Raw genomic sequence first — 27,264 nt, forward strand, 5'->3', positions numbered from 1 at the left:
AGAATTTTAAGGGGTTATTTAAATTATTTGAAGTTTCTATAAGAAAGTGGTGAGCTTTGGCCTTCCTGATAGCTACAGTGCACAGATTACGCAGAATAATGTGACTTGTGCTGACATAAGTCACAATGAGCAATTAAGAAGAAAAAAAAAAATCTAAAATTGGGGGAAAAATGAAATTGTCCATTAAAAGACCTTCAAAATGATTTATGATATGTTGGAATCAAAAAATGACCAATTTAAAGTTGATCGTGAAGTCCTCAGTCTTTTCTTATAATTAATTACTATACTAATAATCACAATACAGCTTTTTTTTATCATTTTATCTTTGCTATTATAAATAAGAACAAATGCAAAAAAAAAAGTACAAGTAGCCTAGAAAGAAACAAAAAATGCATTACCTTTAGCTTTTTATATCTAAACTAAAGCATTCATGTATGAAAAACAATCAAATGTACAAATAACTTGTGTTCATTACAAATAAACTGATTATTAAAACTACAAAAGCAGTTCAATGAAGTGCAGCGAGTGATGCCCCTTTTTTCTTTTATTGTTAGATTAATATTATGATAATGATACCGACGTCCTATACTGTAATGCATGGATCTAATATAATGTTACACATCAGATGTTTTACCCCAACAGTTCCCCAAGCTTTCACTTAAGACAGAGCAGAGTATGTTTGCATGAATTCTGAAATACTGTAATCCTGTATGTGTGTATTTATTGGGAGTGCGCACCGTCAGAAGTGCCGTTTTACGCACCCACTTCAGACAGTCAGCGTGAGAAGCGAGCGGAGAAAATGTACATATAAATTTTTTTTGCCTGTAGCTCAAAATAGCCCGTGTGAATTTACACTCATTTTGTCACATATGACATCGTTAAACCGTGGAGAAGTACCAAATTGTCGCAGTTTTAAATGACGTACAGAACGCAATGCCTCAGAAAATCCGATCTGCTTGTTTACATGACAGTCGCATTGGCACGTATCTGATTTATAACTGATTTATTTCCACATATGAATGAGGCCTGAAACCGATCTCGAAATATCCGAATGCATGCCCTTTTTTCCTGTTTATGCTGTCATAGAACAGATCCGATCTGTGTCACATATGAGCAAAAAATCGGAATTGGATCACATTTAACTGGCAGTGTAAATGAGGCCTTATTCTAGAAAAATCAGTGCACAATTTTAAAAATCCAAACATTTAGTGAAAAAACAATATTTTGTGGGGAACAAATAAAAGTGTTGCACTAAATATGGTCAAAAGTTACACATTGCTATTTGTATTATAAAATCCATTAATAAAAAACATTCATGAATGTATATATAAGTATATACTATAAAATTAAAATACATTTCTTTTAAATGTATAGCAAATTTTTTAATAAGGCAACAACATGATAGATTCAGTAGAAAAAAACAAATACAGTGCAGCATGAGGCACTTACAATAAGCGCATCCGGAGTGCAGAATGATGCGCTTGAATCAACACGGAGTCACAGCACGCAGCGTTTTGCATTCAAAAGTGACAAAGCACAAAGGGAAGAGAAATCGATGCATAGTGTCTTATATCTGTGCAACAGTTATTGAGCCTTTCTTTTAACAGTTTTAAATTTCAGTTACTGTGTGCATTAAAAAAAAAAAAATTATGGTCTTTTCTACGCACGTGTTTTGTTCTTACAAACACCCAGTAGCAAGTAACAAATCAACATTAAACTCCGGCAAGAAGATAAAGTCCTTTTTGCAAAATCATAGACATTTATTTACAAATCAAGTATAATAATGGGAACACAGAATGATCTTGGAGAGAGCTTTACCGAGCTGACTGTCATAACCGAAAGCGACCAGGGTTTAAAGGCTGAACGAATGACTGACAGCCACAGCAGAGAAAAGTTGAACCACTGATTGCAGATGGACTATTCTGACGATGTCTTTCATACTTTTCTGGACCTTGACATTGAATTTACTTAGCAGTCAATGGGACAGTCACAAGCCTCCCAGTTTTCTTCCAAAATATCTTAAATTGTGTTCTGAAGAAGAGTGAAGCTTTTACAGGTTTGGAGCGACATGGAGGAAAGTGATTATGACAAATTTGAACCCTTTAAGCTATTGTATGGCTTCAGAAGTAACACAGAATAATACACACAATCTCTGATATGGATCGGAGCTCTCTGACCAATACCCGATCCGACAAAAAAAATGGCAGTATCGGAGCCGATACCCGATATGAATATCGGATCGGCGCATCCCTACTGCATATAGAGCTGAAAAAAAAAAAGAATATTAATTTAGAAATTTGTTACATATATTAATATCTTAATTTAAGTTTTAATTTAATGTAGTCAGTTTTAATTTTGTTGTTTTGTTTTGAGTTTTTTATTTTTTCATTTGTTTCAATAATTAATTACTTCAAATTAACTTGAATTCAGTTTCTAATTTTCATTAATGCAACATTTAGATTTTATTTCAATTACACAAAACAATTTTTTATAGTTTTAGTCAGTTAACAATAACACTGAAGTTTAAATGTGTAAATTAATGAATCTGATGACAAAAAGTTTCAGAACAAGCCATCCTTGCAGTTTCATTTCAATAAATGCTCTTTTTGGACTGAGGAGGAAGTTTTGAGTGCTAAAAGCCACATAATACATCAAGCTCTTTTCAAGCAAAATTAGATTAAGGAAAATTTGATTTCTCATTACATGCCCCTTTAAGCATATTAACGGATGAATACAGACTGTAGTTCGACCTCAAACACACACACACTCACACACACTCGCAGACACACACAGACTTGGCTGCCATGCCAAGGACAACAATCAGAATCCGCTTACAGTGGTGACAGTGCACAGGCACATAGCAGGCCGGATTCAAACCTACATCTCCATGATGAGTGACACAGCACTGTGTTTTTTTTTTTTTTTTAAGATTTATTTTTGGCTTTATTCATATACTATGGAAGTCAATGGCTACCAGCAATTGGTTACCAACATTCTCCAAAATATCTTCTTGTGTGTTCAAAAGAAAACAGAAGCTCATACGGCTTCGGAACAACATGACGGTGAGTAAAGGAGTTGACAGAATTTGGAATTATTAGAATGAATTTTAGGAACTTCACTGCTTTTAGCTTTTGAGTAAAGCTTCTTAAAATGTTAGTTCACCTAAAAATTTAAATTCTATCAAATTACTCACCCTCATGTTGTTCTAAACCCGTAAGACCTTCATTCATTTTTAGAAAACAAACTAAGATACTTTTGATGAAACCCGATAGCTCTCTGACCCTCTCATAAACAGCAATGCAACTACCACATTCAAGGCCCAGAAAAGTAGTAAGGACATTGTTAAAATATATATAGATACGAAAATAATTTTTGTGTGCAAAAAAAATAAATAAAAAAAAAACACTTTATTCAACAAATTCTTTGACACGTGTGTGTTCACGACAGAACCATGACGCATGGTTTTGAATAGTTTTTTTTACAAATTTCGTGTTTTACGGTTTAATACTTTATTTAATATTTCTTAGATTTCATTTGTAATGGTTCGATTAAATTTTGCTAATAAAAATGATGTCTTATCAATTGAAATATAGGAAACTAGGTGAGGTAAAAAAAAAAAAAAAAAACTGCAAATAAGCTAAAAATTCTTTTAATTTGTGCTTAAATGATTGTGCAACAATTCAAATGAAATGTAATGAAATTTCTCAAATGAAAAGAACCACGATTAATAATCCTCACCATAATTTGTGATGATCAGTTTAAACATTATTGTGCAGCCCTATGTTAACCTGCAGCCCCAACTAACATGATGTTTCCATCTCATCTGGAGAACATCAGATGAGTATGACCTCTGTTGACTGTTGGGACCTGAGGAGATGAATGGGTTTTTGGTTTGTGAATACTTAAGAGCTAGTTGAGTGGTTAAGGTTTCACAGTTTTGTGTATGTGTGTTTTAGGGTTTTCAGGGTATGAGTGTGTGTGTGTCTGTGTGTGACCTCTAATCACCCTGAGGGCCCCTTTTTGAAGGTGGAGAGTCTCTCCAGATGTCAGATCTCCTTCCCAGTCCCACAGTCCGGTTTTCTCACCTCCACCCACACAAAACAGTTTCCACCAACCTTCTCCTCTCTTTTCATCCTCCTACTACAGATTTCTTCAGCTCCTCGATCTCTTATGTCCTCTAAACTGTCCTCTACTCCATCACTGCTTCTATCCTAAACTCAGTCCTCCAAAATGATTCTCATAACCTCTCTCTCTCTCCCGAGTCACGCAGTCATCCTCCAGATCCAGGCATATGATGCAAATGTGTTCTAGAGATTAGGATTAGCCTGTCATGCACATAAAAACACACACACACCACACCTGGTGATGAGTGTAAACAGCTGCTGCCAAAAGCCCATGTTCCTTGATTGTATCTGCACAGAACACACACACATCTGCAGCGTTTCTCACTTGAAGCAAAATACTGTCATTTTTGCCATTGCAATGAAGAATTCATAAGAATTTAAACAGTAAAGCATGTCAGCCTCTGCGTGTATGTGAGAAAAAGAGATAAAAAGAATGACTAAGTGTGTTTGTGGTGTTCTCAAAGAAGAGGAGGATGTCTGGAGCTTCACCTCAAAACACACCAGCTCCTCCTTCTTGCCCTTTAGAAAAGAGCTTATCAGACCACTGGATTTAACCAAACGGAAAACTCACCCCAGCTCCTGCTGGTCTTAAACCACGCTGGAGAAACTCTGATCCATGTATCTCACGAAAACAGTGGTAATGTGTTACATAATCATGTCATGTTCATATTCCAGTTTTTCTATGTGGAAGTTATAATAGGCAAGTGAATGAGTCAAGAGAAGAAAAAATAAAAATTCCACTGGAAAAAAAGTTAAAAAAACAATTTCCGTTTGCCAAATCACTAGGTCCAAACAAAGTCAAAAAATTAAAATTCCACCTTTGCAATAAGCATCAAGTGTTTAAATAAATGGACCCCCATATAACCTTCAATTAATAATGTATGATAAAACATTTAGGTTTGAAAAATAATGACCCAAAAAAGTGGATTGGTGTAACACTCAACATATTCATGGGTAAAAAAAAAAAAACATTCCTTGATGGTTAACACCATGTGACATTTTGTTAAAGTTCATAAAATGACTATGAAAGCAGTCATGAATACCAAGTGATCTTAGCAACTGCAACCAGTGACGCCCTTGGCAACACAGCCACAACACCCCTTCACTTAAACACAATTAAAATTAATTTCTGTGGTAATCGACAACAAGCAAACAAACCCCGCTCCTAGACAATACGCTTACAATAACCAACACATTAAATACATAAACTGTTATTTATACCCTCTTTGTTTGAAAAATATATACATTTAGAGTTTTGAAGTCATTGTCAGTTGTGGGTGGCCAGAGGCTCTAGTCTAGTGGTTTTACGCATATATTTGAGCACACGGTTTCGTAAATGGATCTAATTTTTCTCCAAGGGGGCCATATTAAAAAGCTCTTGTTCAGTCTCAGACAGGTAATGAATAGAAAACGGATAGCTATTCCATCACTGCGCTTCCTGTCTTCTGTGTTTGGAGCACCAAGGTGGCTAATGTTTTGACTGCCCCTCTGGGCCTCCCGCAAGATGGACAGTGCCGAGCATTGGATTGTGAAAAACATGTGTTGAACAGAGAATGCAGCACTGAGGTGACACGCATTGAAAGGGTCTTTGAACAGTAAGAGAAGAGGGGAACTGTGTTCAGTTCATTAAAGCGGTTAGGAGGGACTGAACGCGAACTGTCCTGTGGGACAGCGTCCATTCAGAGACAGAGTAACCAGCGATCAGAAGCTTTGAATCTGGAAAATAATGTTACCTAAAAAGGCAACAAACAATGACTTTGAATGGTTTCACTGTGAATTTCCATGGGAGCTGGAGGACAGAATGACAGATACTACTGTCAATTCAAGCTATGTAAAAAAAAAACAAACACCGTTAAGAGTAACGGTTAATAGTGCTCAGTTTCATTATATATCACACTGGACAAATAAATCAAGTTGAGTGCATTTATTAGTGGACACAGTACACTAAAGTAATTTTTAAAAAGATTTTCTCTTGATCCTGGAGCTGTATTTATTTACAGTACAAAAATCATATTGCATTTTTACAACATTCAAGAACAGTCCCCAGCTCATATTTTTTGATTTTGTTAATATTCTTTCTGGTCAATGAAACATAAGTGAAGAAGAAAGCCAAAATATTAAATGTCATTATCATACATTTACTGAGTAGTCCACTATTTTGTAGAGAGGGGTCAAAATTTTCACCTGAAAATTCAGGGGGGGAGTAAATTGCAGATGGCAGCATCATTATATTATTTTTACACAGAGAATGGTAGGTTTATTAAGTAAAATCTACTGATTTTTGCAATCTTTGTTACATTATGTGCCAATGGTGACCATTTAAAAATGGGCAAAAGCACTTTTTAGCAAAGTGACCCACATTTGCACTTTTAGCCCTGAAAATGTGTACAATTGAACAGCCGTTTTAGATCCCAGTATCTCTTGAACTGAACTATTCAGGGCTTTAAAAATTAAAACACCAAAAGAAAATTTGTTCAAGCCCAAAATCTAAAAGGGTGTTAAGGCATCTTTAATACCTACTGAGTTACAGGCATGCAAACTTTGGAGAGAAAAAATAAAATAAAAAATTACTTTCACAATTTTGAATGGTCCCCATTAGCATACAATGTAACAAAGTTTGCTAAAGTCAACAGATTTTACTCTATGTAAAAATAACAGTGATGCTCCCATCTTTCTGAAGTCAAGTTTCCTCTCCTGTTTTAAATCACTATGTTTAATGACAAAAATCAAAATTTTGAGGCAGGGAAGTCTCTGAAATTGTATGATTTGATACGGCAAGTCAGTAAATCTGGCTCCTATTCCAAACACAGCCAACTTTTGTTAATCAAATAATGCTCGGCGTTGTTGTTCATGTGACCCCGTTCAAAGTTCTGTCTATTAAATGCCGGCTCCATTTGAAAGCAGGTGATGGTGATTTGGCGTAATCCAGGCATAAATAGAAAGAGTTACATACAAGTAATGCCATAAATTGGTTTTAATAGTTCATGTTCAAAGTGCTATAAATACAAAGGTTTCAAGTAATCATAAATGGTTTTAAAGGTAGTTATGATTTAGATCTCAATGGAAATTTTTCACCATAATAATAAAAAAAGCAAGATTAAGGTCATCAGAGTCCTAAAAGCCAAGCACAGCGTTTTAAAATGATTCAGTAAATGGTCATTAAGTCCTCTGAGCATCAGAAGCGTTTCCCCTTTGCAAACCAGTCATTACCAATGCGTGCAACCCATTATTGATCACATTGATACTTACAGAACAATATATAACAGAGAGCATTGAGCTCCAGATCATGGGCCGGGTATTATTCACAAGGGCCAGACAGACTTTTTTCAGGGTGCCATGTGGCTAACATGAACTTGACCAAGCATCTACTTTCCCCAATCGTCTCAACCCTGTCATCGTGGCGTCCACTTATGCATGGAGGCTCTGCAGCTCTGCAGGTGAATAACAAGCCTAGCGTGCAAACATCTGCTACCACAGGCGCCATACTTGGCTCCTGAGGACCAGAGGAGCAGGGCGCTAGGGGACCATCATATGGTAAAATGGGAGATTCTGGCTTGGTTCTCGAGTCCCTTTGTGATTTTGGTAGACTTTTGATTTTCAGCTGCGCCATGCTTTACCTGAGAGAAAGTGAAAGGATGGGCGGGGATGGGCCCACCTCAGCAGGGGATGTTGGCTCACCTCATTTATTAAACGAGGGGCAGCTGGGAAAAACAGGTGAGGAAACGAGCAAGTGTGGATTGCCAAAGGTTCCATTCTTCCCAGAACAGACTTGCCAGTCATACTGTTGCCAGGATATTCTAAGCCCAGAAACAAAGAACAAGGGCAGACAATCATATCTATAGGGGGCTTTATTATGCTGCAACGCATTGACATGGTCTCACTGGGCAGCCTGAAGCCAAACAAAGTCAAGTGGTGCAAGTAACTTGCAATAGTATCAAGTGTTTAAATAAATGGACCACGATATAAATTCAATTAATAATGTATGATAAAACATTTAGTTTGAAAATAATGACAGATGTGTACACTCAACATATTCATGGTAAAAAAAAAAAAAAATCCTTGATGGTTGCACCATGTGACATTTTTAAAGTCATAAAATGACTATGAAAGCAGCATGAATACCAAGTGATCTTAGCAACTGCAAAGTGACGCCTTGGCAACCAGCCACAACACCCCTTCACTTAAACACAATAAAATTAATTTCTGTGGTAATCGACAACAAGCAACAAACACCGCTCATAGACAATACGCTTAAAATAACCAACACATATAAATACATAAAATGTATTTATACCATCTTCTGCTTTGAAAAATATATACATTTAGAAGCTTTTGAAAGTCATTTGTCAGTTGTGGGTGGCAGAGCTCTAGTCTATTGTTTTACTGACATATATTGAGCAACGGTTTGTAAATGCTGATCTAATTTTTCTCCAAGTGGGCCATAAAAAGCTCTTGTTTATCTCAGACAGGTAACGAATAGAAAACGGATAGCTATTCCATCACTGCGCTTCCTGTCTTCTGTGTTTGGAGTCACCAAGGTGGCTCTGTTTTGACTGCCCCTCTGGTGTCTTCACAGAGAACAGTACGAGCATGTGATTGTGAAACATGTGTGAACCTGATACAGCAGCACTGAGGTGACACCGCATTGATAATGGTCTTTGAAGTCAGAGAATGAGAGGAACTGTTGTTCAGTTCATTAAAGGGTGGTTAAGGAGGGACTGAACGCGATACTGTCCTGATGGGAATGAGTCCATTCAGAGCCAGAGTAACCAGATATTCAGAGCTTTGAATCCTGAAAATAATGTACTAAAAAGGCAACAACAATGACTTTGAATGGTTTCACTGTGAATTTCCATGGGAGCTGGAGGACAGAATGACAGATACTACTGTCAATTCAAGCTATGTAAAAAAAAAAAAAAAAACACCGTTAAGAGTAACGGTTAATAGTGCTCAGTTTCATTATATCACACTGGACAAATAAATCAAGTTGAGTGCATTTATTAGTGGACACAGTACACTAAAGTAATTTTTAAAAGAGATTTTCTTTTCTGCTCAACATTCAAGAACAGTCACCAGCTCATATTTTTTATTTTGTTAATATTCTTTCTGGTCAATGAAACATAAGTGAAGAAGAAAGCCAAAATATTAAATGTCATTATCATACATTTACTGAGTAATCCACTATTTTGTAGAGAGGGGTCAAATTTTCACCTGAAATTCAGAGCCAAATTGCAGATGGCAGCATCATTATATTATTTTTACACAGAGAATGGTAGGTTTATTAGTAAAATCTGTTGACTTTTGCAATCTTTGTTACATTATGTGCCAATGGTGACCATTTAAAAATGGGTAAAAGCACTTTTTGCCCTGAAAATGTGTACAATTGAACATTTTTAGATCCCAGTATCTCTTGAACTGAACTATTCAGGGCTTTAAAAATTAAAACACCAAAAGAAAATTTGTTCAAGCCCAAAATCTAAAAGGGTGTTAAGGCATCTTTAATACCTACTGAGTTACAGGCATGCAAACTTTGGAGAAAAAATAAAATAAAAAATTACTTTCACAATTTTGAATGGTCCCCATTAGCATACAATGTAACAAAGTTTGCTAAAGTCAACAGATTTTACTCTATGTAAAAATAACAGTGATGCTCCCATCTTTCTGAAGTCAAGTTTCCTCTCCTGTTTTAATCACTATGTTTAATGACAAAAATCAAAATTTTGAGGCAGGGAAGTCTCTGAAATTGTTGATTTGATACGGCAAGACCCTATTCCAAACACAGCCAACTTTTGTTAATAAATAATAGTTCATGTGACCCCTTCAAAGTTCTTTGGGCCATAAATACAAAGGAGTTACATACAAGTAATGCCATAAATTGGTTTTAATAGGTAGTTATGGTTTCGTCTCAATGGAAATTTTCACCATGAATAATAATAAAAAAATGCAAGATTAAGGTCATCAGAGTCCTAAAAGCCAAGCAACGTGAAAATGATTCAGTAAATGGTCATTAAGTCCTCTGAGCATCAGCGTTTCCCTTTGCAAACCAGTCATTACCAATGCGTGCAACCCATTATTGATCACATTGATACTTACAGAACAATATATAACAGAGAGCAAGGAGCTCCAGATCATGGACGGGTATTATTCACAAGGGCCAGACAGACTTTTTTCAGTGCCATGTGGCTAACATGAACCTGACCAAGCATCTACTTTCCCCAATACGTCTCAACCCTGTCATCGTAGCGTCCACTTATGCATGGAGACTCTGCAGCTCTGCAGGTGAATAACAGCCTAGCGTGCAAACATCTGCTACCACAGACGCCATACGAAGCTCCTGAGGACCAGAGGAACGGACGCTAGGGGACCATCATATGGTAAAATGGGAGATTCTGGCTTGGTTCTCGAGTCCCTTTGTGATTTTGGTAGACTTTTGATTTTCAGCTGCGCCATACTTTACCTGAGAGAAAGTGAAAGGATGGGCCGCAGCAGGGATGTTGGCTCACCTCATTTATTAAACGAGGGGCAGCTGGGAAAAACAGGTGAGGAAACGAGCAAGTGTGGATTGCCAAGGTTCCATTCTTCCCAGAACAGACTTGCCAGTCATACTGTTGCCAGGATATTCTAAGCCCAGAAACAAAGAACAAGGGCAGACAATCATATCTATAGGGGCTTTATTGTGCTGCAACGCATTGACATGGTCTCACTGGGCAGCCTGAGAGTGTAATTGAAAAGCTTGAGGTATAGTACCTACATGCTCTCTCACTCGCTCTCAAGTCACTTTGTTAGATTGCTTAATCTCCATAACTCAACATACGAGTAGTGCCTGTGGACGTCTGCTACTCCCCTGGGCTCAAGCTGGCACAAAAGCAAATGCACACACATGCAAATCCATCTTGTTTAAAAATACATGCATGCAAATGCATCACAGAAAGTGTGAAGCGAACCGCTGTGCTGCTGACTAATACAATCCATGTAAACTCTTACATAATATCCAACACAGAGAAGTATGGAGTCAATATAATATCACCTATATATACGCAAAAAAATAAAGTTTTGCAAAAGAAAATAAAGTTTTGCAAACGAAAATTAAAGTATTGAGGAAAATAATTTTGCTTTTTGCAAACAAAAATAAAGAATTGATTTTGATTTATGATACCGCGCAAAAGAAATGATTTTGCAATACATATTTTCCATGGTCATATCTATTATTTTATTTGCAACACTGATTTTATTTTGCGTGTCAGTCTAGTTTGAGCTTGCGCTGCAGTTTTTCCTGTGCGCTTCATTTTTCTGCGCGTCTCGCTTTGTGGCGCTGTTTTGACGTGGGGGTGGAGTCAAGGGGCAGGGGCGTGTACAACATGCCTCCCTGGAAGTGACGTCATCGGCCCGAGACGCAGCTCACTGATCCAGGTACTGTCATGATGAGCAGATGCATGCGAGTGGATCGCTTCCTTTTATTCACTAGCATTAAAACATGCATGGTTTCGTTTTATTAACTTTATTAACAAATGTGTATGTGTATTAGCAGCGTTTGCTCAAGTTAAAGAAGTTGTTACCATGAACATCTGCTGTTTATTTTCTCTCGATGTGCACACTTTTATAGCATTAAAATGTGTATTGTTTCATTTGGTTAACTGCATGTGTATTAACAGTGTTTGTTTAAAATCCCTTAACCTGTGGGAGGACACCAGCGCACAGAAGCGTTCTTTGTTCACATTAGTTCAGAGTTACTGCTAGTTTTAACGATGCTTTTGGAAAACGCAGCCCTGAAGAGTTTTGTAAATAATAGCCTATAGCCTACTGTAAAAGCCCGACATGTCAATAAAGATTTTTTTACTGGAAGTGCACGTTAGAGGATGAATTTAACAATAACCCTATAATAATAAATACTAGAATTATAAATGAATAATTCGCTAGTTTCATTTGTAAATGAAAACACTAGCTAATTTAACAAAGAACGTTAATTAGGTTAGCAATACACGAATTAAAAGGGGAAATAAGCATAACAGTAAATATAAAAATATAGCCCTATTTAATATAATATTATTATCAATTATTATATACGGTTAGCCTATATGAATAAATGAATGATGCATTTATATAGCGCTTTATAATGTATTGTTGTACACCCAATTCGCTGTACGATCATGTGGGGGGTCTCTCCTCAACCACCAGCAGTGTGCAGCATCCACTTGGATATATTATATATATGTAATGATAAAAATAATAAAAGCATTATATGCACATATATTACATAAAAGACACGATCAACGGACTGTGATGGATAAAAATATTTGATCAATCTCTGATAATCTCAGGTTGCTATGGTCACGCGGGTTTGTTTATGCATTAAACTCGTGGCAAAATTAAACCAAAAAGATTCGAGCTTCATTTTTTTTTTATCTTACAATGACAGTCATTTATTAATTTATGCCAGGAGTTAGGTAAATGAAAAACGAAGTCGAGATCGATATAAAACTTGAGTTGTAGACCTCTTTAATGATGTACGTTATAGTTTATGAAGTGAATTGCATAATTTTACATTAAAACTAGCAGTAACTCTGAACTAATGTGAACAAAGAACGCTTCTGTGCGCTGGCGTCCTCCCACAGTTTCAGAGATCTTAAACAAACACTGTCAATACACATGCAGTTAACCAAATGTAACAATACACATTTAATGCTATAAAAGTGTGTGACTGGCATAAAGTTGGCTTGACGTTGGACGTTCGATATTCGCAAATCTAGGGACCGTCTCTAAAGTTACATGTGAAACTACTATACACTTCTCTAACGTCAATAGCATGCAAGGAGAATGACCAACAGTCATGACAACAACTGTTAACTGTTCATCCAGGTGTCAACTATAATGCACACCTTTTATATTTTTTGATAATTATTCAAATAAACTGTAAATCAAATGTGAAATATTGTTAATTTTGATTACCGAATGGGCTCAAATTTAAAATATGCCATAATTTGAAGCTCAATAGCATTTGAACATATGTAAAATATTGCTACTTTTCATTACCGAATGCACTTAAATACAAATTTAAAGCTCAATAGCATTTGAACAGAATGACTCACATTCATAAAACATACTGTAAAGTGTTCATCTAGGTGTCAGCTATAATGCACACCATTCATATTTTCATAATTATTCAAATAAACTGTAAATCAAATGTAAAATATTGTTCATTGTCATTACCGAATGGGCTCAAATTTAAAATATGCCATAATTTGAAGCTCAATAGCATTTGAACAAAATGACTCACTTTCATAAAACATACTGTAAAGTGTTCATCTTCGTGTCAACTAATGCACACCGTTCATATTTTTCATAATTATTCAAATAAACTGTAAATCATATGTAAAATATTGCTATTTTTCATTTGAGCTTTAAATTAGTGTTTACGTCCATTTGGTAATGAAATGTAGCAATATTTACATATGATTTACAGTTTATTTTAATAATTATCAAAAAATATAAAAGGTGTGCATTATAGTTGACACCTGGATGAGCAGTTAACAGTTGTTTTCATGACTGTTAGTCATTCTCCTTGCATGCTATTGACGTTAGAGAAGTGTATAGTAGTTTCGCATGTAACTTTAGAGACGTTGCCAAGATTTGCGAATATCGAACGTCCAACGTCAAGCCACTTTATGCCAGTAAAAGACTGCACATCGAGAGAAATAAACAGCAGATGTGCATGGTAACAACTTCTTTAACTTGAGCAAACGCTGCTAATACACATATACATTTGTTAATAAAGTTAATAAAACGAAACCATGCATGTTTTAATGCTAGTGAATAAAAGGAAGCGATCCACTCGCATGCATCTGCTCATCATGACAGTACCTGAATCAGTGAGCTGCGTCTCGGGCCGATGACGTCACTTCCAGGGAGGCATGTTGTACACGCCCCTGCCCCTTGACTCCACCCCCACGTCAAAACAGCGCCACAAAGCGAGACGCGCAGAAAAATGAAGCGCACAGGAAAAACTGCAGCGCAAGCTCAAACTAGACCGACACGCAAAATAAAATCAGTGTTGCAAATAAAATAATAGATATGAGCATGGAAAATATGTATTGCAAAATCATTTCTTTTGCGCTGTATCATTTATGTTTTGCAATTCTTTATTTTTGTTTGCAAAAAGCAAAATTATTTTCCTCAATACTTTAATTTTCGTTTGCAAAACTTTATTTTCTTTTGCAAAACTTTATTTTTTTGCGTATATATATGTGATATTATATTGACTCCATAGAGAAGCTGTTTGAAATGGACTGAAAAGTGAATTGACTTGCTGTGCAAGATAAAAACTACAACTCGCAACTGCTAGTTTATATCTCTCAATTCTGAGAACTGCAAGATGTAAACTCGCAATTGCAAAAAAAAAAAAGTCAAAATTGTGACAAATAATTTGATTGTTTATTTAGTGGCAGATAAGGGCTTCCAATCATATTAACATTATCATCGTGCTAACATAAAACTCTGTTGGAATCAATTGTCGAGTTGCACTTCACTTGAATTGCACAATCTGAAAGTGAACGATGGATGAACTATCCCTTTCAAATGCCGTGGCTCGTTAGATTTTGTAACAAAGCTGGAGGACTTAATTAGCACAGAGCCCATTTCACCCCCGTGATTAATAGTCTGATGAGTGAAGCAGACTCTCTAAAGCATCTACAACAGACCCAATTAATGGTTCACACAGACCTTGAGCTCTGATTCCAAAACTCTCGTTTTCATGTGGACTAGAGCTCCCAGAGGGCCGTTCAGAGATCCGTAAGGCCTGCAGGATGGGATTACCCCCATTACAGAGATCTAAGAAGGGCTTTGCGCACAAAGTAGTCATGCGCTGGTCAGTCTGGGAGGCTGAGGGGAAGAGCTATAAAAAGCAGTATACTGCTCAAAGCAGGAGCATCAAGAATATTATGAAAACTGTGTGCATAAATCACAGCTACAGAAATGAGGAGAACAGGTGAACAATTACTCAGCATCTTCATCCGGACAGCAGTCCGATTAAGAAGGATTTGTGATTTGATAATGCCACAGTGCTCCACCTACAAAAAGATTCTGGGTCAATCCTCACCTCCCATTAAAACCAATCACATTACACATGCATTCTCTCACAATGAGGGTAAAAAAAAATATTTATATATATATATATATATATATATATATATATATATATATATATATATATATATATATATATATATATATATATATATATATATATATATATATATATATATATATATATTGAATCATGTGGTTTTTGAATCATGTGGTTTCTATATATATATATGTATATTTTTTAATTTTTTAATAATCCTCATGTCATTCCAAACCTGTATGAGTTGCTTTCTTATGTTGAACATAAAAAGATATTTTGAAGATTTCTGGTAATCAGACAGTTGGTGGTTCCAATTGACTTCCATAGTACTTTTTTTCCTACTATGGAAGTCAGTGGCACTAATGATAGTAATGTTTCACATGCAATTTTACTACTAAGCAGATATAAAGTATGCCGTTGTGTGCAATAAACTGATATTCTAGATCAAACTCAAACACACGTTCATGCAGATGTATGGTTTTAAAAGAGTGATTTTGCCACATTGCTGGATTTCTAGATGCTTGTCTCAGTCTCTTTTCTCTCAACACCCATTTCAAGGTCAGACGGCCCAGTGATCGCAGCTGGGAGCGACACTGAGTGCGTGTGTGAATGAGAGCTTATTGTGTGGCAAAAATAAGCAGCAGACAGACCCTATTCATGTAAGCAGGCTCTTTTAAAAGGTCACTTCTAAGTAACTGTATTCATCAGTTCATTATATTTAAATAACATGATGAGCATTAACAGTCATATGGTAATCAACCTCTGAATATGTGTGACATTCATCTGTTCAAGCATGAATTAAACAAGCAGTAACCCAGAGGCCGGCGGTGTTTGCCGGGCCAGACAGAAGTCCACGACCCAGCGTGACCAGCCTGGGTGAGTGAATCACACTAGATGAGCTACTCCCTGCGGTGAGCAAGCTATATGCCATCTAAAGCTTCTTGTAAGCAGGTGTGTGTGTGTGTGTGTGTCTTACAGGGGTAAACACACCTCCAAATAAACACAGACGCATGCTGTTTTCAATCAGGTCTGTCACAATGGCTCAAGAGAAGCATGACAAGTCCAGCGCAAATAAAAGGCCATACAGACCAGGACAACACAGATCTAATGACAGCACAACCAATTCAGAAACATACAGATCTCATCCAAATAATAATAATAATAATAATAATAATAGCCAAAATTATTCTATTGTCAAAGATGGATGGAGCTCCACTCACACAGAAGTCACTTTCAAACAAAGCAGCATTCTGTTGGTCAATGTGGCAAAACTGTGTGAAAAAATTATGTATAATACATGATTGATATACTGAATTTTGCCTATGAAATTTCACCGAGCAAATGCTAAATCAGTCAGCACATTTTGACGGTTTATGATAACATTTAACAATTTGCAAAACATACAAAGAATACTACATGTTTCGATTTTCTGTGATGTTTGGCCACGCAAACTTACTAACACAGTACTAAGATGTTGTGGGTATTAGAAATGGTTCTAAAGTTGTTTTTTACAATGCCGTTCATAGTTTTAGGGTGAGTGCAATTTTTATTTTTAGGAATGAATACTTTTATTACACACGGATGCATTAAAATGGATAAAAAGTGATAGAAAATACATTTACGTGTGTTACAAAATATCTAGAGTTCTAGTAAACACTATTTTTTTGAACTTTCTATTCCAAAAAAATAAAAAATAAATGCATTTAAAAAATAAATAATCAGTACAACTGTTGATCTGAAATGTTTCTGGAGCACCAAATCAGCATATTAGAATGATTTCTGAGGGATCATGTGACACTGAAGACTATGTGACTATGATGCTGAAAATTCAGCTTTGCATCACAGGAATAAATACAATTTTAATAGAAAATAGTTATTTTAAATGGTAATCGTTTATTTCACAATATTCCTGTATTTTTTATTAAATCTTGGCAAGCGTAGGAAATTTCTTTCAAAATCATTTATAGAAAATCTTTAATCCAAACGCTAGTGTAAGTCTGTGGGATGCTCTGTGGGACCCCATGTTAAAATCAAAGTCTGACTGCTTAGAAACAACTCAAACAGTGCTGAAGATATACACTAGCTTTTAATGAGCAATAACGCTTGCCTTATATGCTCCCACTAATAAGGAAGCGAAAGTGATTTCATCAGAGACTCCAGGACCTATTTAAGCTCCGTACGGCTTAAGATAACTAATCACCAGCTGGTCCCTTAGATCCATTAAACAACTTCTTTATTGTTGTTTACAAGCTGTACAATGTCCAGAAGGTCCCGGGTGCTCCAAACCCTGGGTGACTGTCCCGGCCCTGGTTCTGTTATGCGCTATGAAAGGAGTTACTGAAGGACAGAAGAAAAAGCCCTATTGAAGTTTCCTGAATCTTAGCTGAAATTTGAATAAGAGCAAAAAGGGCTTCAGTCAGCAAAAAGTTCAGAAATACTAAATGCAAAAACCATGAAGTCCTCTAGGTTAATTATTTTACAACTAAGATTAAACATGACCAAAGAGGATACGCTGGGAATTACTTATGCCATGCTCCCTTGATCCCAATTAAAGTTTTGTAACAGAGTAAAAGTACACACACAAATCCCACAGCTTTGCATTAACACATTAAAACAATTAATCTCTCTTAAAGCAACATTTCTATCCTTTTAATAACATCCCTTGTGCTTTAAGAGTATCTGATGACATTAAGGCTGGAATACACTACACAACTTTTGCCCCAATCTACAGTCTGGAGGAGTTGTCACAAACCAGAGCGAGTCTGCAGATTAGAGTTGATAGATTGCATAGTTTATGATGGTCACAGACTCCAATGTTTTTGCTTCAGACTATGAGAGGATATCAAACACGTTTGTGTGCGATTTGTTGTGATTGAAAGACTTTAACGTCTGCTTAAGTGTGATCCTCAGTCATTTAGTGTATGATGGACAGTTTTTCCTATTAGAAGTGTATGATGCCTAGCGTCTTAAAATCTGTTCAGTTTTTAAAAGTCTTGAAGTGTATTTCAGCCTTTACATTACGGACCAAATGACATTTCTCTATGTGAGAGATTGTGACATACAGCCGTTTCTTACTGCCCCCAAAACACACAGAAAAAATAATTAATAAAGGCCTCTCTTTGTATGCTTGCACCAAGAGCTAATGTTGATTTTGCTATGCAGCCCTTTGACACTGAAAGAGAAAAAGACACTTCCTGTTTTCTCTTGCCCTCTTACTCTCTCTTTCTCTCGTCGCCTCCCTCCAAGCCTCTTCCCCTTTTCATTTGAAACACAACCGGCCTTTTCTTTCATCGATGTCTACCAGAACAGCATCTAATTGACTCAGAGGGACATTATCAATTGATGCTCTCATGTCAGTGAATCAGGGTCGGTGGGTCTGGAAGAGGTTTTAAAGGGAAGCCCTGAGGCAAACTGACTGCTCGGTGCATTTAATAGCACGTCTTCCTGCCTGCCAGAAACTGAGACTCTGACCCCCTCGACTATCACTTCCTGTGCAGTGCGTTGAACTTAACGCATTCAGCTGCACATAATCTACTGCCTTGCATGGCAAACGATTTCCTGTGGAAACTGCAAGAAGGATAGTCATAGTGAGATTTTCGCAACATAGCATGCAAATAGGGTCTTTAATTTAAGCGACTGACATGCAGTGAGGTGCGTGTGATGATGACATGGTCTGTTCACAAAAATGCCGGCTGGCGCATACTTTGGTTGTGAGCTTTCAAATCACAGGACTCCACCCTTCCTAAATATTGCATCAATAGGAAGTAAAGAAGCAGAGATCGACAGAAAAAGCTACAGCTCATGTAGCATGTTGAGGAAGTCATAATATTAATAAGCACTATCATGTAAGAACTATAGAAGCTGCTTCCCTCTGCAGCAAAATGATTTAGGCCATCTTGTGTATTTTTGTGTACCTAAATGAATCCTCAACTTACAGACTTTATCGTCTTATCTGCACCAGGCTTAAGTTGTTATTACTGCAAGTGCAGCTTAACCAAAATTTTCAACTAAATAAACCAAACCCCTTTCCATATTCTCCTCAAAACCAGAGAAAAGACCCACACATTCAGTCTATACAATATACAACAACGTTACTAAACAGGCAATAAGCAGGCCAACTTTACAAAAGACAGAGCGCAGTGCACATACTGTATGTTCAACTTGCACTGTGGAGGTTCCTTAAGTAAGGGATAATGTACATCCAGCCAGTTGTTATCACAGAATAACCCTCGCGACCCCAACGCGAAGCTACTTGCCACAAGTAAATAATAAGACACGAAACATTGATTTGAGTTTAAATATTTGAACGCAAAGATTCCGTGAACGCAGCAGTTGCGAGCAAGCGGCAAATTCAAACTAGACGGACATTTAAGGGAAACTGTGCATTCATACCACTTATTAAACAACATTTCAACACATAAAAATTATGGCGAATAAAAGATTTAAGACGAAAAAACTTTTAAAATCTTACCAGTTTGTTAGTTATCTTATAATCCATTACAGCGTACAAAACAATCGTAGCAAAATGGCAGCAGCTGCATTTGTATGAAACGAGAGAGCGAGTCCACGATACCAGGATGACATAATTAAATAATTGTTTTAATATTTTATTAGCTAAACAAACACAAAGCTTCCACCAAGAAAAAAAACTATTCCTAGTAAGCGTACAGCGCCGACTGCTGTTACCAGGATGAGCTGGTGTTATTAGCTTTTACCGGTTGTTATCGAGGGATAACATACCTTGGAATGTTGCGACTGACCAATCAGAGTCAAGTATTCCACAGAGCTGTGTAATAATAGAGTTTAATGGATGGCCAAAAGGGCCAGTCTCTAGTAGTCAAGCAACAAATGTCTCGACGCATTCAATAAACTACTGACAATAACAGAGGAGGCAATGACATGACGCATGTTTTTTTATTATTATTATTTGTCCAAAACTATTCATTTATTTAAAATAAATAAATAAATACATACAGTGATTTAAATGTTTTAAATTGCTCAATTAAATTTCATTTTGATCTTTGAAGGGCATTAAATATTAAAATGTCAGGGTGTTGCAACTGTTCTGATGTTATGCTAATGAAGAAAAAATTATGTTGAAGAAAAGAGACTCATTAGAAGAATGACATTATTTACAAGAAAAGTAGTTTGGCATATTATTTTATTTATTTACGTAATATTTTTTAAAGCGGTGAAGCGGTTTTGTTAAAATTTAATTAATGAGGTCAATAAAGTTTCTTAAAAATCTCTTTTTGAGGTCCATAAAATGCCATGTGGTGAGTCTCCACAAAACCAAAGATACTTATAAATTAATAAATAATGATAAAGTTTGACAATTTTAACCTTTAAATGTTAAAAACCTTTAAAATGTTAAAAACCTTTTTAAACCTTTTAATATATAAAAAAAACTTATTCAAATATATAATTCAAGAATTAAGGAAAATATGTTAGGCTAATACTTCTTACTTGGTTACATCATAACATTTTTAAGTTATTGCATTTAAACTTATAATAATAAACTTAAATTAATTAACTAATAAATTAAATTAAATAAATAAATACAAATAAAAAAATACAAATAAAAAAAAATACGTTTTTTAAAACCAAGTGGAACCAACATGTATACAAAGAGGCCATTTCTGAGAACTTGGCGACTAGACTTTAACAGACTTTTCTTCACACTGTCATTTGTCACTGACCTAGAGATCACCTCCACCATGTAACTCCTGTGGATGCCAAGGATCTTAAAAGCCCCAAAACGCTTTACCCTAAGTCTTGGAAGCTATTCTCATAAACGAGGCAATTATGAGTCTAGTTCCCAGGAGCCTCAACTATTAACATGATCCCCCCACAAACCCCTGCATTCTCAGCCAGCCCCTGGAGAAAAGATCAAGCCATGTCAGTAGAATGCAGACTGAACACATAAACAGATCATGCATTTCTCAAACTGTCGCATGCAGGCACTTATCTGTTCATGAAGAAAGGAGAACATTTCTAAAAACGACTAATGATGTTAGAAGATTCCCATAAATATGAAATCATCAGATGCATTATCTCGAGACCCCGAAGGGATTTCTAAAAGACCCCTCCAACTACAGACAGCCTGCCGCCACAGTATGGATAACCTTCTTTTATCAGGCAAGAAAATCATCAACGGAACAAATTTTTGCTTTGTGTCTAATTATAGCAGCGCTGTTGAGTCAACACTCCTGGAGAACGTCTCGCTTGTCTACAGCAGAAGGGTGGAAGCAAGGAAAGATGGCTAGCAGATGACATACCCCCATGGGACGACACACACACACACAATATAGATGCAAACTCCCGCCCACAGAGGCACAAACATAATCAATCTCTCAACTGCAGGCTTCGATGGTGATTAAGAGGAAATGAGGTAGAAAAAGGGTCAACTCATGAGAAGCGAAGCTGAGCTTGCTTTGTTGAGGTCACATATTCTCACTGTGGCAAGGACATTTTGTCTCTCAGTAATCATGGGGAAGTAGTTCATTTCCCAAACGACAGCAATGACGTGATGTACTGTAAATGCAGAATCACCCGCAACACTGTAAATTAGGCTACTGGTAGGGATTTCATCCTGAAAGATCTTCTGAAATTAAGATCCATCATCTCATCTTGTGTGTTGTTAAAGTGGGCATCAGGGAAGATTCTGATTGGCTGATGTCCTCAATTTCTCACCGTTCCAGCCCAATCACATCCTGCCTGCGCTTATCCAATGGCAGGGAAATTCCAAAAAAGAACTGCCAATGATGAAATAAACGGAATTTTGAGGATTTTACTGCATCTTAGTTTTGACATGACATAAAAATGTGTAAACCTAAGAGTTTTCATATGACAACACCTCCTCAAACATCTAAAATGTTTGATTACAATGAAACACCAGTAAAAGCTATATTACATTACATTACACAACCATTGGGGCGAGTCCGAATCAGTCTGTGGATTTTGGCTAGTTGGTGTTGACAAATTTCACAGAAAAATCGCTTACAACTTTAGACTCCAAAGTCTTACCATCAAGACTCATTTCATCTAGTTATCTAACATGTTTAATATCTTCAGTCAACTTTAGAGGAAAGACTACATTCAAACGTACTTGGTTAATTTTTTCAGAACTTGTCATGATGTAACGGAAGTAGAAACAGATTTTTCCTTTGTATTGTGATGTACACCCAAAAAAAAAAAAAAATGAAGGGCAGGTACTTGATCAGTTCATTGGCTGTTGATTGGATGGAGGTAGATCTTTCATAATTACAAGTTCCGAACACATAAGTGACTGAGCAAAATTGTATTAACACGTGGGGAAACTCAGAATTCTAGATGATACGAAAAGATGCAGAGTGACAATGGAAGGGTTGTGTCAATTTGAAACAGGGTGGAAACGCTCATCTATAATATAAATAATATCATAGATCTATAATTTATATATAGACATCGGTAAACAGAAAGTAAGTCTCTAACGAATGCCATAAAGCTATTCACTCAACACTCACGGTTTGCTTTATGTAACAAAAATAATATTAATGTGTGACTAATTATGCTTTGTTTACACTTAACCTTGTAACAATGAACAGCAGACATGATTTCGCATGGGGTAGGGTTTATGCAGACAAACTGATTGGAGATGTTTGAGAGAATTCTTATAATTTCACTGAGTTATGATACTGCAATTAATAAATGAATGAAACCTGCATGGATGAATCTTTCACAATAAGATCAGTAACATGCATTTTGAAAATGTAGCTCATTTCTATTTCATCCCAACTTTAGGTTCATAGGTTTTGGTGTTGCCTACTCATTCAGTCTTTTCAATCATCATTACAATCGTACATAAGCAGCGGTCACTGAGACGTCCCAGCAGTTCATCTGGCATCCCTCCACTATCCCAATCTTTCTCTTTATGTATTACTGTACCGTTCAGATCTCAAGCTGAGCCTCAGGATCGAGCCTCGTTCAAGGACAGCAAGCCAAGTTCATCTACCATCAACCATTCAGACTGAACGGGCAGGAGAACTGACAGAAGTGACTTGGTGTGTGATTGATGCAGACTCCAAATCTTTGCCCTCAGACTAGAAATACATCTAGTCCGTTTGATAATTTGAGCCAACTTTCGAGGACCACATACTAATGTGCTTGGTTGCACTTGAGTCGCAACAAGAACAACCTTAATTTGATTTTCTAGAAAAGGGTTACGCTTCTTCAAGGTGCCTCTGCAATAACTTCTCTGGTGGTGGGTTACTAATTTTGCCTTTTGATGCCGACTTTTCTAGGATGTTGGCAATTATCATTGAAAACGGATGACTTTTGGTCACTCTGACATTGCAGTGTGAACACCCCTTTATGTTTATCATGTACAATGCTAACAGTGATGTTTGACTGCCCATCAAATGTTTGAGGAATACCAATCCAGTCCTGCCTTGGAGCTAGATCCAGTCGGGATGTGTAGATAAAGTATAGCTTTAAATAACAGTCCGCCTTTGTTATGCTCAGCAGTACACTTCATTCATTAATGTAATGCCCCCCTCCCATCTGCAGGTGTGACCCAGAGTGAGCAGCAGCCACAGTAAAGCACGCTCACTATGCAAACCGTGCATCAAAGATCAAGCATGCACCTGCAGCCACACTTCCTAATACTGGACAACACAAAAGACCCACTTTAAAATCTTGCATTACTGTCACAGCAAGTCTATTTGGCTCTTTAAAACAGCACGCAATCCATGCTCACCAGAGGGCTTAAAGCAAGAAAACAGGGCTACGGGGATATAACACACCCAGACAGTTGATTTGATCTCTATCTTCTTCCATCAGACTGATCTACGGAGGATCCAGACAATGCTTAGACCTCCGCCTCCAGTCATGCTGCAGCCCGATGGCGCTCACCGCTCCAGACTGCTGACACGCGCTTCAATTTTACGAGCTCACAGCTAGTGAATAATCACATTAATTTGATTGTCAATTCTGATAATCATTGCCGATGCACGCGAATCGATCTACAGCGATATTAATCCCTAATGTGGAGTTTTAACAAAGGAAATAAGGACACTGAGAGGGAGCGCGCACACGCGCCTTTGTGCCATTTTCACCTTGCAGACATTCCTGCATCATCTGATGTCCTTCAGCAGTTATGCAAAACTCATCAAGAAATTAAATGCACTTTGCCGCACACTTGCACGAACACAAGCCTAAATATAACTTCTGTCTCGATATGCGTTAAGCATGTTATTATGCATGCATGTAACATGTATGTGGCGGCACATGGCATCTATACCTATGGCGCATAGCTGTGTGTTTGGCACTTGCAAGCAATTTTACTCTCTACTGGTTGCAATATTGCATATATGTGCATGTGCCCACCCTGGCTATCACCCGGGTCTTACCTAGCGCGAGCACACACCCAGAGAATTGCAACAGCCCTATTTGTCATATAAACTCTTTGTCGCGGGTGTAAATAAACAGTGTAAGATCAACAAAGCACATAAAATAAAACGAAGAGTGTGTTGCACTACAAACAATGGGAAATGATGGTTGCACAGAGGTACAGTCGGCAGATTCTGACAGTCGGGCTTACCTTAAAGAGACCTTGACAGAGCAGTCGTTTTGTGTCGCCATGCTTTGTGCTGCCGTTTCACCTCGCCCGTCAAAATGGGAAGCGATTCGATGCCGCAAACTAGAAAGTTCTTGCAAAGTTTACGCGCGAGCTGAAAACACCGTTGTGCGTTAACACGCGCGCCAGCGATCCGGTCCGTCAATCAGCGTCACGAAGCCAGACATCGCGGCTCACCTCTACAATACTGCTAAAATCAGCAGAACGGTGTTTAAATCGCATGAAAGATGACGGTGATTGCCATATCTTCTTCCTTCGAGCTTGTATCCTGTCATACGTGCGAGTGTACATCCGAAAGCACGCACAGCGTCCGCGTCCTCGCGCGTTCAATGAAGGCGCTCACTGAGAGAGCGGCGGTGGGCGTGTCCGTACGCAGATGATTGACACGCCTCCCGACCACACGTACTGCTGTTCCCGCCCACATATAGACATAATTGACCAATTAGAGCTCAGCGGCAGGTTACCGTTTAAAAGCAGACTCAGCGGTCATAGATTAAACCCAACTTGAGTCGACACATCTGAACATTGCTTTGGGAAATCCTATTCATTTTCCAAATCCTTGAAAAACGATTCACCGTTCCCTTTAATAGCCTACACATGGTACTGAGAAATAATTTAACGTGTTATTTTAGTCATGTAAATGTGTTTATGTTAATCATTCCTTATTGTTATTAATAATTATTAATTATTGTTTAAAACTGTGAAATGAACGTAACGTGTCAATACTTGCGTGAAAATTATTTGTTCATTTTTACTCAAATTAGGCCTACTGTCTCACTGTTGTGGTATCATTTCCATCACAACCCTGTCTTTTCTAAATGGTCAGAATGAATTATGGGACACGTGATTTGTAAGAAAGCAAAGAAACATCAAAGTAAATACTGAATCGAATCTTTTTATAGCCTTCATCATGCAGTCAAGCTGTGACTTTGTCAAATTATGCAAAAGTGTGAAAAAGTATTTAATAGTGTGCATTTAAAGCCTTAGATAATGAGAAAGGACAAAAGAGTCTTTGTTCTCAAATCAAACAAAATTTGTTGGATATATTGGAAATATATTGGATATACATTACCGTAAAGACAAGCATGCTGGTCCTCTGTAAACGGTTGGGAAACACAGTGAAAGTTAGACAAGTTTACTTCTGCATTAAAAGTGGAACCATAAATTGTATCAGTTTAAACAGTCGCAGACAACTGTGAGGAACAAAAGCATGCTTTATATAATTTAATTTAAATTTTAACAAGACTGGAAACATGAAAGCATTTGTCCTCAAATAGAAACCAAATGCAATGGTTTGAGCTTGTAACTTCAGTCCAACACAATGAAACAGGAGTTATAGGAGCAACTTTAGCAGTTTTTCTGAGTTGAGGAACAACACTTTGTCCAAATCACCACTAAATAATATCACAAGAACACCAGATTCCCATGAGGATTTCGCCTGTGGAAGGATCAGTTGCAGTCTAAAAGCTGTTTCATATAAATTAATGCATGTTGCATAATGCAGGGCAGCCACCCACCATCCAATGCATATAAGAGGAATTCATAACTCATTCAAACAAACGTCAAAACAGTTTATAGGATTAAAGATACATTGTATCAGATCAATTGCATAATGCCCCCATCATACATGACATCTCCAAGGAAGCGAATGATTAAGAATATCCTTGAAAACCCGTCTTCTGGATTATTCACTTATGTAAGTGTTATTCGGGGCACACATATGAAGCTACCACGCTTGGAGGTTTAAAACATCACATGATGCTATTTTAGAGACTTAGGAGAGGATTGTTTTTGCGTTAAGGCCAGGACATAATCTCAGTTTGTGTAAGCCGATGTTTTTGAAAATGCCTCCTTAAATATGAATACTGGCTTTCACCTTTCACCCTAATTTTGTCATAATTAATCAGATTTTAAGACAAATCTACATATAACAATGCATAGGAAATTCTCTGTAACAAATCAAAGGCAAAAGAAAACACACAAACACACGCATGTGTGTTTATATGTTTCATTTTTATCTGTTGTCTTATAAATACATACTGTGTGTATATGTATTCTGAATGTGTGTGTGTATATATATATATATATATATATATATATATATATATATATATATATATATATATATATATATATATATACAGGTGCTGGTCATATAATTAGAATATCATCAAAAAGTTGATTTATTTCACTAATTCCATTCAAAAACTGAAACTTATGTATTATATTCATTCATTACACACAGACTGATATATTTCAAATGTTTATTTCTTTTAATTTTGATGATTATAACTGACAACTAAGGAAAATCCCAAATTCAGTATCTCAGAAAATTAGGATATTACCAATTTTTAGAAATCTTGGCCAACTGAAACGTATGAACATGAAAAATATGAGCATGTACA

The 27,264-nt window shown here is 36.9% G+C and overlaps 1 protein-coding gene across 10 annotated transcripts in view; it reads right to left on the bottom strand.

Moving 5' to 3' along the window:
* kif21b (kinesin family member 21B) overlaps positions 1-25,245 on the bottom strand; it is an 89,119-nt gene extending 63,874 nt beyond the window's left edge. For all 10 annotated transcript variants that reach the window (XM_042733633.1, XM_042733632.1, XM_042733631.1 and 7 more), the window contains exon 1: positions 24,824-25,245. In XM_042733633.1, the coding sequence (XP_042589567.1) occupies positions 24,824-24,864 (41 nt within the window). In that variant the 5' untranslated portion in view covers positions 24,865-25,245. The remainder of the gene's footprint in view (positions 1-24,823) is intronic.
* Positions 25,246-27,264: the final 2,019 nt, after the last annotated feature.

Source organism: Cyprinus carpio, chromosome B11, assembly GCF_018340385.1.
Source record: "Cyprinus carpio isolate SPL01 chromosome B11, ASM1834038v1, whole genome shotgun sequence".
NCBI lineage: Eukaryota > Metazoa > Chordata > Actinopteri > Cypriniformes > Cyprinidae > Cyprinus > Cyprinus carpio.